The sequence below is a fragment of the Zingiber officinale genome, chromosome 1B (genome assembly GCF_018446385.1).
Source record: "Zingiber officinale cultivar Zhangliang chromosome 1B, Zo_v1.1, whole genome shotgun sequence".
Taxonomy (NCBI): domain Eukaryota; kingdom Viridiplantae; phylum Streptophyta; class Magnoliopsida; order Zingiberales; family Zingiberaceae; genus Zingiber; species Zingiber officinale.
This window is the reverse complement of record NC_055986.1, coordinates 22,658,717-22,673,627: the sequence shown is the minus strand read 5'-3', so window position 1 is coordinate 22,673,627 and position 14,911 is coordinate 22,658,717. Positions and strand designations below refer to the sequence as shown.

The 14,911-nt window shown below is 35.0% G+C and overlaps 2 protein-coding genes across 3 annotated transcripts; both read right to left on the bottom strand.

Annotated features, from left to right (window-relative positions):
* Positions 1-33: 33 nt before the first annotated feature.
* On the bottom strand, positions 34-2,188 carry LOC122032857 (protein FEZ-like). The gene is made up of 3 exons (XM_042592198.1): positions 2,026-2,188; positions 940-1,250; positions 34-869 (listed from the first exon to the last, which is right to left on the bottom strand). Exons 1-3 carry the CDS (start codon positions 2,186-2,188, stop codon positions 225-227), a joined length of 1,119 nt encoding a protein of 372 aa, XP_042448132.1. The 3' UTR covers positions 34-224.
* A 1,700-nt stretch (positions 2,189-3,888) lies between these two features.
* On the bottom strand, positions 3,889-14,555 carry LOC122052674 (glutathione gamma-glutamylcysteinyltransferase 1-like). 2 transcript variants are annotated; one of them, XM_042614335.1, is made up of 8 exons: positions 14,411-14,555; positions 11,964-12,120; positions 11,230-11,468; positions 8,293-8,456; positions 6,541-6,592; positions 5,291-5,518; positions 4,719-5,219; positions 3,889-4,152 (listed from the first exon to the last, which is right to left on the bottom strand). In XM_042614335.1, the coding sequence occupies exons 1-8, from the start codon at positions 14,537-14,539 to the stop codon at positions 4,063-4,065; spliced, it is 1,560 nt and encodes a 519-aa protein (XP_042470269.1). In that variant the 5' UTR covers positions 14,540-14,555; the 3' UTR covers positions 3,889-4,062. The 2 variants fall into 2 exon arrangements, with proteins under 2 accessions (XP_042470269.1, XP_042470276.1); XM_042614342.1 differs by having other exon boundaries at positions 3,891-4,152; positions 11,964-12,041.
* Positions 14,556-14,911: the final 356 nt, after the last annotated feature.

Below are 14,911 nucleotides of genomic sequence, written 5' to 3'. Positions count from 1 at the left end.
TTGCAATGAAACAATTCAGAATAAGCAATACGTGAATTTTATTTTACGTAAATATTTCACTGGTTAATCAATACACGATATACGAATACATGTGATGCCTTCCTGCTCTGTTAGCTTTGCTGTTAACATGCATTTGCTACATTTACACTGTACAACGATCATGGGCAATCGTTAACAGGAATGCTAACAGATGACGCTGCCTTTTCAATATTTTCTATATTTACTCATGGATAATTGTTTGGAGATGGAAAATTATCTGGAGAAATCTCAGAGGAATACGATGGAGGAGAAGCGTATTCCCATGCCGAACTAGGCTTCCACTCACTGTCAACGTTCGGCGGCAGGCTGAAAGGAAAGCTGAGACCTTTCGCTTCTCCTCCACACTCGATGCCGCTGAGATTGCAAATGGATTCTGCAGCTTCTAAACTTGGAGTGAACTTCATGGGCAAATCCACTGAGGTTTGGCTGTGCTGATGCAGATGCTGGTGGTGGCCTGAGTCCAAGTTTATCAAGGCTGGTGATTGGATTTCTTCCGAGGAGAAGAGGAAGTTGGGGGCTGTGATTTCTGCACTTGAAATAGGAAGAGGAGATGGGGTGAAGTTGATGAGATTGCTGTGCTTGTAGGAAATGGATTCAAAGTCAAGATGGTAGCCCATGGAACTCTCCTGCTGCTGCTGCTGCACCTGCTGCTGCTTGTTCCAAGCAAATTGAATGGCGGAGCCGGATTCCGCAGTGCAAGAAGGCATCTTTGAGATCGAGAACAGGTCTTCTCCGTGAGGCTCGGCGACCAGGGGCATCCAGGGATGCGCGAGCGCTCTCTGTGCCATGGAATTGCTCTTCTTGAAGATCTTACAAATCGCCCACGCCTCCTGTTCATCGAAACCCTTGAATTGAAGCCGCCGAAACCAAAATAGCACAAAAGAGAAATCAAATTCTCACATTGACGGGTACGTGCTTCTCGGAGGGCCTCCTGGGCGACGGCGACGGCGACGCGCAGAGGAGCGCCGGCAGCCGGAACTCGTGCATCATCCAGTCGGTCTTGACCCCCTTGGCGGCCCTGCCGCGGTAGAAAACGAGGGATTTCTTGAGGCCGATGCATCGGGTTCCCTCCGACGAGTAGATAGGCCGGTCGGTGCCCGTGGCCTTCCAAAATCCGGCCCCCGTCACTCTGTTGGGCCGGGCGCTGTTCTTGTACTTGCGGTCCCGCGGGCAGTAGAAGTACCATTCCTTCTCCCCCGTCGTTGCCAACTCTTCATATTTATTTTTTTTTCAACAAGAAAATTAGAAGAATAAAACTGATCAATAAATTATTAATTTACAAAATAAAATGGATGCCGGTGAGGCAAGATGGTCTGATCCGTAGTCTGTTCTCTTTTGTAATTTATATATCGGGTTACTATCGGAATCTAGTCAAAATTGACTGTGATTTTTTTCTGAGTTCACCTTCTCATCTAAATTATAATTTTGAATTCAGATGATCGGAGGCCGCCGGTGATAAACAGATTATATGATGTCGAGCAGGAGGCGACCCACCCACCTTCGACGGCCTCCGGCCGTCTGACGACCCAAAATTATAACATAGGTGAGAAGGTGAACTAGGAGAGATCATAGCCAATTTTAACCGAATTCCTACCGCAATCCGACGTACAAATTGCGGAAGAGACCTAGAATTACGGACCAGAGGATCTGGACTCATACATAGTCCTGAGAATGATCTATTGTACGCAGTTTTATCAAGAGAGTATCTCTGAAACTCGAACCCATAACCTTAGGTCATACGACGGTAACTTTAATTTATAAAATATTTTTAAAAAAAAATCTCGTTATCCATTATATAAATCATTATACATCATTAAAATCAATCTCCTATTATATTATCATTTATATTTAAATAAATTTTATTTTATTTTGTTGATTTTTTTTAAAGTAGATGTGTTTTTAAAGAGTTTTTTACTTAATCAGTATAATTCCGACTTTGTTTTTAAAAATAAAAATAAAAACAAAAACAGAACTAAAATTGCTTACTTGGAAGATCCCATGGATCATACTTGTAGATGTCAAGTTGTCTGATGAGTTCAATAGGTAGAGATTTCTGCTGAATCTTTCTCTTCAAGTAGAACCCCACCAGTTCCTCATCAGTCGGGTGAAACCTGAAACCAGGCATCACAATCTCATCTCCCCTCTCCATCTCACTCTGATCCATAGAACTGAAACCTGTTTCTCACTTTGAGTGCGTTTGTAATATCACAAGCTTCATGAGCTTTATAGTGTTTCAACGCACGACAGTGGCCTTGTAAACAAACGTGGGGGGCACTTTAATTAAAGGTTGTAAGGGAGTTCGAGTCAGAGGAGATGAATAAAATACTGCATGCCTTGCTCCATTCTTGAACTCATTTGGTTTGTTTAATTGAGGAGATGGGCATCTGAAGAAGACTACAAGTTTAGCAGCAAATGGAGGTCATCAATCATTTTCTTTCCACACCTCCAATTTGATCATACAAGTAATTGTGCTTGGTGCATTAGAGAACAAAAAAATAATCCAATTGTCACCAAAATATACCACCCTAATCAAAACTCTTTAACTGCTGCCATAATATCACTACTTCTCCCTTTCAGATATGTACCCTCACTTTGTCACTATGTAGTTTAGGGTTAAGACTTCCCTTTCGTGCCTAATCAGTACAATTTTTGCGCTGCATAATACTGTGTCCTCTTTCACACTCCATTTGAAACACTAAGAAATTCACACCCGAACTGCATGGGCCTTGATATGTAGGCAAATTATGATTAGATAACAGTGATCTTTAGTTTTTAAAAAGGAAAAAAGAATGAGAAGGGTCTCAAATTCTGGCAAAAACAGAAACGAGATGAGCCAGATAACAAACTTAGAAGGGAGATGAATATGAATTTCCTTTGATTGTAGCTCTTGAGGTCTCTAATTCTAGATATCCATAATGTTCCTAATAATTACATAGCAATTATATATAGAGAAAGAGAGAGAAAAATGATATTTTGTACCCCTTATCTTGCACACTCTTCGACAAACCTCACAAGTCCAGACATCCAGAAGTCTCCCAAGCGTTCCGATTCACTTTTTGAGAATCGTGACACTCGAATAGGCATCCGAGTGCCCGGACTTATGAGGGACGTCTAGAAGTGTGCAGGATAAGAACATCCATACCAGTTTATTTATCCAGAATACATAATTTAGGATAAAAAAATTAACTTATTAAATTTAGATATCTATTTTTCACTGCATCATATATACGATTTCCTATTTTTTTCCCCTCTTGTAATTTTTAAGGAATAAAATTTATTTTTTTTAATTTAAAGTATTATTCTAAATGTAAAATTTAAAGAATAAATAAGGTAATTGGTGTAAAATTTTTGTAACTATTCTATCTAAATTTTAGGATAAAATTTTAAGATAGAATAACAGATGTGAATAATACAGTATATCTAATTGGCCGAGTTGCTGACGATCTACAATGATAAATAAGTGTTATTACTAACCTGGATGATTTGATGAAGAGGAACTGGATAGTGACGTCCTAAGCAATATTTTTTTTTGTTTTTGTTTTTATCTCTTAAAGATTTCTGGAGATGAATACAAATTGCCCCGTTTTGATTATTTTTATCAAAATTGACACATTTGGATGCATCTATGATTTTCTTTGACCCTCGTCCATTGTTTGCGTGCTGGGAAGATGCGAAGCAGTCCTTTGGTGACCTCCATTGGTGGGAAATGAAGTTCAACAATTATTTTTTTCGAGCAGCCTTTGTTGTCTACTTCTTTGATTAATAATTTATTTCCACTCTCATGATTTAGGAATGCTTTAATGGCATAGATTGAGGTTAGATTTACATTTGACACAGCCATATTAAAATATAAAATATAAATAACTGGTAATCTTTGAAAAGAAAACTGGCAACTGAGTTAGAATTGCTTGATCTAATGTACTATTATTCAAATAGAAGGTAGTGTATCTCTTTATTCACATTCTCTATATCCATCCTGCAGGGAAAAATGTAGACCTAAAGGGTTCATACTCAATTACTCATTCATCCGACAGCGGGAGACAGAACGTTATCATCCACTTCATTATTTTTCCATCTTTTCAGAAAATGGAGTTGCCAACGCAGGTGCAAAACCTGTTGTAATCACATAAAAGTCTGTTAAAATCATTGAAAATATCATACCAAGGGACAAGAAAACCTTTAAATAGAGTCGGACGAAATACAAACACCTCGATTTTTATACCCTCCTAATGCATGGACTTGATTACAGGATCTGATAATACATCCGGACAACATAATAGTGTGCCTTGTAGTGTGCCAGTGTCACTAATTATCATGAGTTGATGATGTGCACATATCTAATGACAATCGTAAAGTTAAGTTGGAAACAACTGTTGGTAGCATTCTATTTGTTAGGCATCTGGATGAGTTCAAGATTATTAGAATTAACTTAAACAAGGCCTGGTAGGATTGTAATTACCCAGTGTGATACACTGAATAGTGCACAAAGAACCAGGTCCATATATTAGCAGGGTTACCAACACTGCAATACCTAGCACATTTTAGATTTTAGATGGGCAACCTAATGATGTTGAGTCAAAACGAAGGTTGAGACATGATTTAGTTGCACCCATGCTCACATAAAAAGACAAATGTTCTGAACACAAGCTTGAGAAAAGGAACCAGTAGAGAAAACAAACCTCTTGTTGAAGAGCATCTGGAAGATTCTCAGCTGATACCAAGTGATGAACTTCAGCTGACAAATTCTCATTCTTGATGTCTGACCATGTGCTGGGAGGCAGGGCCAACAATAGAACAGTTAAAACATCACTGGTTGTCGGGTGCATCAAAATGCAATTGTCCAATGTGGAATCACATTGATTCCCCAATGTTGCTGCTGACTCTGGCACCAGCATATCAACCTCCTGTTCGTCGCCGCCAGAGACTACAGTTCCAGAAACAACAGTAGTAGGCTCGTCGCCATTAACAATAAAGCATTTAAGACATGTTGCTTTGCAGCAAACTCGTGTTCTAGATGTTAATCCTCCTGATAATAGTGCTGCACCTTGGCAGCATACATTAGCTGCAATAGCAGATAGTGAATCTTTTTCTCTTAGTTTGCAATTTGAAGTAGAAGATAATATCATGGCTGCTACATATTTTGATAGCTCAGTCTCACGTACTTGTTCCAGAATCTTTTCCTGAAATTTATAAAGTTTTTAGGGAAGATCAATGAATCAATAACAAAATAGAAAAAAGAGAACAGACAGACCTTCAGAGCAAGTCTTTCTTTCTCCTCATTGGTTACACCAGATCCATCTTCCTCTTGTCTCCTAACTTCTGCAATCCATTTGATAAAATTTCCAGCACATGCAGGCAATGATTTTAGTATAAGATAGAGAATTTGGTTGATATTTTCTGGCATCTCAGACTGTAAAAGAACAGGAACATCATCGATCAAGTACTTTGCAATGCTCATCCAGCTCTCGTCTCTGCAGCTCTGAAAATCATTCCATGGTTCATACATCAATTACATTTTTGAAAGGGTTAATTTATCAATTAACCATGAACTTCAGAAAATCACATAACACTGATCATACATAATTAACAATTGTGGCAATCAAAGAAAAAGTTGTCTTTTCCTTTTGCTTAATTAACAAATTGATACTTAAGGGATTGAACTTGTTCCTGGAGGAGTAGCATTTCAATTGTAATACAATTATCTAAAATCTGCATTGATCATACTTACAACAAGTTAAAGAATTGTGAGAACAATTAGAGAAATATACTATTTATTATATTTTACCTACATATATATGCACTCTCTCTCTCTCTCTCTCTCTCTCTCTCTCTCTATATATATATATATATATATATATATATAAAGTTAAAGAATGTGAAACAATTAGAGAAATATACTATCAGTGATAAAAAAACCAAGCAGATATTTTCTGGATATTTGAAACAATTAGAGAAATATACTATCAGTGATAAAAAAACCAAGCAGATATTTTCTGGATATTTTATATTTTACCTACATATATATATATATATATATATATACATGGAATGGCCATAGATATCAGTGAGCAGGGTAACAAAACTCTTCCTCATGATGACAATGAACCATGATAGATCAATATAACATGAGATGATAACACCTAGAAGCAATAGGCATTATTGATGTGCAAATTATATACAAGTACATATACTAGTTGAAAGTGGATAGAATGACAAGGTATATTTTGTTGGTTGTAGCCTAGTGTGTCTAGAATAAAAGCATAGTTAGGGTCCTCAATAGCTTATACTTTTGGAAAAAGTTAATATCAAATCAAACTTATGTATCTTCAGATCATTTTATTCAGACAGTAGAAAAGTGAATATCAAATCAAACTTATATTCGGATCATTTTACTCACCCAGGACAGTTAAAGAAAAACACTATCATGTTTATTCACCCAGTATAGTCAAAGAAAAAACTATGCTGTATTTCTGTAAAGGGAAAAAAGGATTAAATCTTTACCAGTGTGTAAAGGAAAGATGGTGCTTTCTGATGGCTTGAAATAAGCATAAACCTGTAAGTATTAGAAACTAAAGATTGAGAACAAAGCTCAAGGCAGATGTGTACCAACAACTGTTAGATATATTGCAAATAAACTAAATTAGCTAAACCTGCTGAAAATACGTGAAGTCTTGTACTACCGAATACAAAACATAAATGTCCATAAAGATTTATGTTTTATTGTGTTCAGTTCTATAAACAGCGGAGTAAAATAGGTAAATCGATGCAACAAAAGAAAGGCATAATTGTCTACCTATTAATATCAAGATAGTCAAGTGCGTGTGAGTCAACAACAATAGGATTTATATGAACAGATATTATATTTTTCAATTTCATCTCAGGAGCAGAAACTTACGTCATTTGTACCATAAACATTGAGAAGAGTTTCCTTTTGACAATCATATCATTTTAGTCAGAGTTCAGGCAGTGAGGCGACAAGTTCTAATCTTGAATGAAAATAAACATTAGAAACTTAAGCTTAAGATCAAGTAGTGAGTGTTGCTACCTTCAGCAACACAAGATAAATACTAAGGATGTCTTTAAGATGCATGAAGAAAACTTCCTAAAGTTTTCATAAACAGGAGAGTTCAGTTTAGAAAAAAAACAATGTTTTTGGATTCATAGCAAACCAATCCAAAGCACATTTATACTTCTACATCACTCATGTACTTAGCACTCTATTCAAATTAGTATCTTGGTTGAGTAGAAGGGCCCAGCACTATTAGTCATTAGCCCACAATTAAGCAGGTTGTTATCTTTCAGATGTGACAAGTTCAATATAGCTAACTCTTACAATTAGCATCTGATTTTGAACGATAATGTGTCTAACATCCAAAGATATGGCTAACTTATATCAATCAATATCCAATTAGCAATATAACATTTAAAAGATCCTAAACATCTTGTTTCATCCACCCATTTTCATACCCCGCCTGCCAATTTCAAGTGCACCTGTGTCACCCTTGTGTAGCCACTAACCAAGTTAGACAGCAAGGATCAATTTGCAAGATTAGGAATGGCTACAATTTTTGTAATTGATCAATCAGCAAGATTGGCTGGAGATGGGGCACAGGGTGGTCAGAATAAAGCCAACCGCATGCTGCCTTGCAAGTCAACCATATAGGACAGCTGATCAGCATGATAAAGCTCACTCAATAGAAAATTGTATGGCAAAATTGTTTTCAAAACTCATTGTGTGGGTATATATTAGTTACAAATGGAAGTTCTGGAAACTAATTGCATTTTAAAATTGTTTTAGAGCTGGTAAACAGATACATATAATAGCCAGTAGTAGAACTAGCAGTAAATAGTGGCTAGCCAAAGAGATAGACATGAAAAATATACAAAATAAGCATTAAAATAATTTTCTCAGCCAGTTGCATGTAAATCAGATTCAACTTCTAACTGCAAATCTATTAAAAATATCACTTATACAACATAGGATTATGAGGATTGCTTGCATCAAATCATCAGATATAATATTATTTCTTTTCCATTTATTTCTCATGTGATCACATATAACATTATATCAAGAACATTATGTTTCCAAAAGTAGTTTGAATCATGCAATAAATACATTTCACAGAAAGATGCTCTCAGTAACAGATAGCAAGATAAATTTATAATTCTATTAAATTCAGTTAAAGACTTATTTTCTAAACCTACATGTTTTTCAAAAAGATGGATGAATAACATCTGAAAAATTAAGTATACCCCCTAGGATGCCCAATCGATTCATCAACTGTTTCCATGGCTTCCCAAAGAAGAGAAAGTGGAACCCAGTGAGGAGGATACTTAAAACGGGCTACATCCAGAATAAGTGCCATGTCACTTTCTGCGTGATATCCTCCAATTGGTGAAAAATGACCAGCTCCAGTCTGTTAAGGAGAATGAGGAAGAAAAGGTGCAATCAGGCATTCCTTGCAACAACATGACTAGGAACAGATAAATGTCAGAAGCATCAAAAACTTGTGATCATCAATGTGATGAACTCATGTAATAAGTACATTGATAACTGTGCATAAAGTCAGTATTTCTAGCTCAAAGAAGAGCACAGCCATGAAACATAGAAACCAAAGTCTGCTAGCTTTGTATACCTTTTTATGGATTAATAAATATGGAAGAATCCATAAGTTTCCCTTGATATCTGCACAGGGATAGCGTGACTGACATGATGGTCAAATTCAGTATTGGAATCAGGGTTGGATGGTTAAAAAAATCAATGTATTCTGTGCTGGTAGGGGTATAACCTAGCCGTGCCCAACCCAAATGAGGAACAGTGGTGTGGGGGAGCCTCATGTTCAATACCAAAAAAAATGAAAAAATAAAAAGTAAAAAAAAATCAAAGCATCAATAGTATCCGATGGGTAGTAGAGGAGAACTGAAATTGACAAGACAATTATCAAAAATAATAAAAATATAATAATTTTGTTTATGAGACAATGAGTTATATTGAATCATATTGAGAACATTATGTTTCATTAAAATTTAGAAATTCAAAAGTAATAATATGTTTTATATGTAATAGATACTAACAAAACATGTTTTATTATCATAATGTCAATTATATTATTGATTAAACCATATTTTATAAATAAAAGTATTAGACTATTGATATATAAATAGATCTACAAATAAAAACTAATAATGATAAAAATAGATGGAAATGATATTTAAAATATAAAATATTATAATATTATTAAAAAAAAATTATATTGTTTATAGTTTATATTATAGGCACTCTTGATTCATTGGGACCTCAGACACATCAGAATCAAGCTCAATGAGAAAGGGATTTTGAGCCACTCTTGATCAAGAGAGATGTATTCTACTCAATCCATGGAAACAACAACTTTTATCCAGTTACAATTTAAAATTTAAATTCAAACTGATTCCTTGTATCAGACTCCCTCCTATCCAACAAGGGAAATAACCCTTTGTTAGTACGCTCAGCACTATCTATTCTTCAACATCCACAACCCTTGTTCCCAGAATATTGCAACTTGAAATTTAAGGATCGTTGAACTTCCTTCACCAAAGGTTTGAGGTACCATCATCAAGATAATTCAGACTTGATGGCACAATGGTCTTTTTAAAACTAAGTCCTCCATCGTTACTGTGTCCGTTGATGTATGGTCAGAAATCCTTCAGTTCCAAGCTTTTCGAAATACAATTTGCAAGTCCATGACGTCCTTGATTTATCCAATCTTTTATGAGAGGATGAAACAACTCCGTCCATGACGAACCAGTCATAACGGTCCCAAGCCCGAATAAAGAAGGGGGGTTGCGTTAAGTTGTTTAAAACTATGGAAAATATTTAATGAATGGATCCATTAAACTATTGTGCTAATGCTAGGTTGTTCCCCGAAATGAACGCGTTGCAGGGTCTGACTGTAATGTCTCGGCAAGAACCGTTATATCTCTAGAACTCGAGTGTAGTGCTAAATATGTAAGAGTTTGCGTTGCAGGATCCGACTATAACGTATCAACAATAACCACTACATCTCCATGAGAACTTGAGTGTAGTGTTAAATAGGCAAGAGTTCTCACACCATGGTTGGATAAGAACAAATATAATAGGAAAACTAATAGTCTAAGATTTAAAACATGGAACATAAAACTCTTACTGGTAAATCAATAGAGGTAGTTGATACGATGATTAAAAGAAGAATTAGTATTTTGTGTGTACAAGAGACAAAATAAGTAGGCGAGAAGGCAAAGATGATAGAGAACTTGGGCTTTAAGTTATGGTATACGGGAAAGAGTAAAGCAAGAAATGAAGTGGTATTATTGTAAATAGTTCGTAAAAGGATGAAGTTGTAAGAGTAGTTGGAAAAGGGGATCGAATTATAGCCCTTAAGATAACACTGACGAAAGAAACTATAAACATAATTAGCGTATATGCACCGCAAATAGGATTAGATGAAGCTACCAAATCAAAGTTTTGGGACGACTTAAATGAAATATTACAAAGCATTCTGCCAAATGAAATGATTTTAATAGGAGGTGATTTAAATGGGCATGTCGGAGTGAAAAATGAGGAATATAAGGGGGTACATGGGGTTATGGGTTTAGAACGAAAAATGAAGAAAGGAAAACTAGATTAGATTTTGAAATAACATATAATCTTATATTAGCTAATATATTTTTTAAGAAAAGAGAAAAATACTTAGTCATGTTCGCAAATTGACTTTCTTATGGTTAGGAAGAAAGATAGAAAGATTTGTAAAGATTGCAAGGTCACTCAGATAAATTTCCCCAAAAACAACATATAAAGAAATAAAAAAGATGATGGAAAATGGTTTTTTTACTTTTATTTTTTTAATTCCATTTTCTAAGAAATGTAAAACAACAAACTAAAATTGACAGGAACTCTTACCTTTTCTAGTGTGACATTGACATCCTATCCAGAAAACAAAGTGAAAGAGAAAAATTAACACTACGATGAAATTTTGCAACATAGTAGCATCCCTCCAACTCCAAGGGCCATCAAACTAAAATTTCAATATGGAATAATGAGGAAGCAACAATACCATACTAAAAATTTTTTGACAGAAACACTAATTGCTACCACAAAATTTGTCAAAATATTTAAGGATAAAGGTAAAAATACAATAAAGGAAACTTGAGAAACAAAAAGACCAACCAAACCTGTTTGAAATGCTTTCTATGATATGATGCTATCAAATGACAATCTTCTGAAGAAGCACATTTGATAACATGATTACGGAAATTGCCAATGTTACTTTGGTTTGTACGAAAAGCTTCAACTTTAGCACCAGCACAATGGGCCAAGCAAGCAACTTTTCCAAATGTGATGCCTTTAGCTTTAACTTTCTCCAGAGGTTCACAACAATCCAACATGGACTCATCATACCACCTCCATGGACCTAAAAGTTAGGAATTACTACATATCATGAATTAAATAAACATTAAAGAAATGAGATAGATATCAAAGTTAAAGACTAACATTTCAATCTTATTAAGATGTAGAATTGAGTCGAACACAAAAATCATGTAAGATCATCTTGCATTATCATTACTAGAAGTCACAAATTAGTATTCAGAAACATAAGATTTGTAATATTGAACAACCATAAGTTAGAAATAACTCTGGATTCAACATTGGATAGAATATACTTCATGCTTGTATCAACTAAAAATTAGAAAGCTGTTCAATGGTCAACTTAAATCAGAGAAAGTAAATTTCCTTCACAACACCATCAATTAAAGATAATCATAAACAATAAATTAAAACAATCTCAACATATTGAGTCAACAAGAATTTGTAAAGCAGGAAACAATTTGTATAAAAAAGAACCTGTGAAGAGTAGATATTACAAATTAGGAGAAAATGAAATTGAAGTTGGTGAAAGAAGTAATACCTTTCCATTTTCTCCCAGGATCTATTGCAAGAGCATTCAAAACCATAGACAAACTGGCCAATCCACAGTATGCTGGCTCTGATTGGGTTTGGAAGTGAGAAATTAGCTTAAAGAAGCCTTCCATTGTTCCATTTTGAAGTGCTTCAGAGAATAATCTCTACAAATTTTACCAAATAATAATATATTTGCATTTGCACACACTTATGAATAAAACTCACCAGTACAAATGCAGTCCTAGTATTTACCTTAATATAATCATTGTTTTTATGATCTAAAGTTGTTAGAAAATAAATTTGTATTTTACATTTGAAAAAGGGAAACTACAACTGTACAAAATGCACCCTAGAATTTACCTCAATATAATCATTGGTCAATCTTCAATGATTTGTAATAGTTAAGAAATAATAAATATTTTTAAACTACAACCATGTATGTATAACGCAGGTAAGGTTGCATACAATTGGAAGGCCAAGACCCCGTATTGGCCAGAGCTTCGTACGCCGGGCTGCCTTTTTCTTTTTTGTTGACAACCATATATGTATAATCTCTGACACTTTCATCAAGAATTATGAAGGAGATTAGGCTGATTATTTTCCATTTCTGACACTTTCATCAAGTTAATAAATAGTATCTATCATCCACGGATTTTTAAATTGATTCCTAATCCAAACAGTTGAAAATATTTTGGTAATATTTTCTTTGAATATTGGAAGAGGTGTGACACATGCATAGTGGAGATTAAGCAAAGAATCTGAGATGTGAGTGGAGGACGATGAAGGAAAAGGAGAAAGGAGGGTAGGTTTCCACTGTTACTACTTACTACAGAAATAAATTTTCATTTCTAGGCCTGACCAATTCATCAAAATTAGGAAAGATACTAGGTCTATTGTTTACTAGTTCTAACAACGGTAAGATGATAAAAAATAAAATAAGGTAAAAATATGATCTAAAAAAGATTAATATGTTATTCTTTTCCCTTGCTACTTGTCAAAAAATATATTGCTATTAGCTAAAAAATAAAAAAGGAAAATGTCATCATGGGTGAAACAAACTATATTTAACATTCCAACAACTCGAGCACAAATCAGACAAGTGCATAACATATTATCCTATTCTATTGTAATTTCATAAGAAAAACAATTCAACAGTGCTTATTGTGTCTTATTAACATTTAAGTAAACAACATAGATACTAAGGTTGCCTGTGAGTTTGTTGAGAGTGTAGCATCCATTCAGTTCACTGTTTTACTATTTCTAATCATCATCAATGGCTGTTAGCCCCAACTATCACTAATTATATTTTCTCTGTATAAGTAGTTTTTAACTTCGCTCTTCCCTGAAACATCTTGCTTGCCTAGATAACAAAACTCTTGCTTGTAGCACTTGAGACCTCGCAGTATTATAATAGGCTTGCTCATGTATCACAAATGTGCAGCTTTGATCTCAGTCACTTCTCACATGAAGGTTCCAACTTAGTGCATGCTTGTCAGCTGCAAAGGATATCCCACTAATAATGAAATTTATGGGTTAGCTTGTGCATGTTTAGCTCACTTCAATTTACCTTTGAACCATCCCCATTCTTCCCCACCTTGTCCTGTCCAATTCAACCCTTCCTCCCTCATAAGTCCAAAACCTTCTTCCCTCAGCTCTAAACCCCCAGATAATCCTTCCTTGAATGGACTCCCATGCCATTTCAACCTGGGTGGTTTCTCCCATCTTGGTCAAGTTAGATCTACCTTGACCGAACCACACTCACCTCAACCAATATCTGCACAATTCAACTGAATTGATTAGGGTTCCTTCCATGATACGGCAGAACTCAAATCACCTTGGCCAACCTCGGACTAACTTCCATTAATAAGAAAATTTACTTCTTCACATCCACGATGCAATAAGTCATGCAATTACGATTATTGATACCAAATGTGTTGCTATAAGATCTATGTTTATAAGAAATTAGAAAAAGAATATATATTGAATCAAAAATAGGTCACATCTTTTCATGAGAACAATATCATGAAAAAAACAATGACATGATCACTAGTCATTTTTCAACTAGTACTTGAATAGTCAACACCCAATGCCCACAACACACACAAAAACGAACTTCTTCCCTTTGACCACAACGTATCAGAAGTTAAATCACAGAAAAGGCATGCAACATTGAACATGGCGGTGCATTTACTCGCCCTCCGTTTACCCTCAAAGCAAAATGAAAGAAGCGTTATGAGAGAACTTATCACCAATGCCTGCACTTAACGATCGAATAAATAACTAGCAGGACGACAGAACTGACTAAATGGAACCAGGAAAATCAATTTTAAAACGATGCCAAGGATAGATAAAACTGAGGTTGCTCTGTGCAACCAAACTAATCAAGAAAACCCTAACTCTTGCTGGTTTCCCACGTCAAAGAGGATCGAAGAGAATGTGAGGGGGCACACTGACCTTTCCGTCGGAGGACGCGAACTCGATCGCCGGAGGTGAGGGAAGTATTCGGCGATAAAGACCTGCCACCGCCATTTTGCCGCTCTTCCTCAGTTTTTGCTGGTTTATTCCTCCGTCTTGGCGTTCCATTCTTTATTACAACACTGTAATATTTGTTTTAGACAGTAGTTATATTTGTTATTAACTCATTATCTATACATCAAAATCACACGATAATAATTTTAATATTTTGTGAAGATTAATTTATAATTTGAAAAATAATTTTAATATTGTGGGAAGATTAAAAAATATGGATAGAAATATAAAATGATGAGATCCGAAAAATGAAATGATAAATCATGAATTTATATATCTTTTCTTAAATATTTGAGATTTAATTTTATTATTTAATTAAAATATTTATTGCTTTGTGGTAAAAAAATAAGGGATTCGAATTTTGAAAATAGTCAAAATAAATATATTGTTTTTTTAATAAATTATATTCAAAAGTTTAACATATTT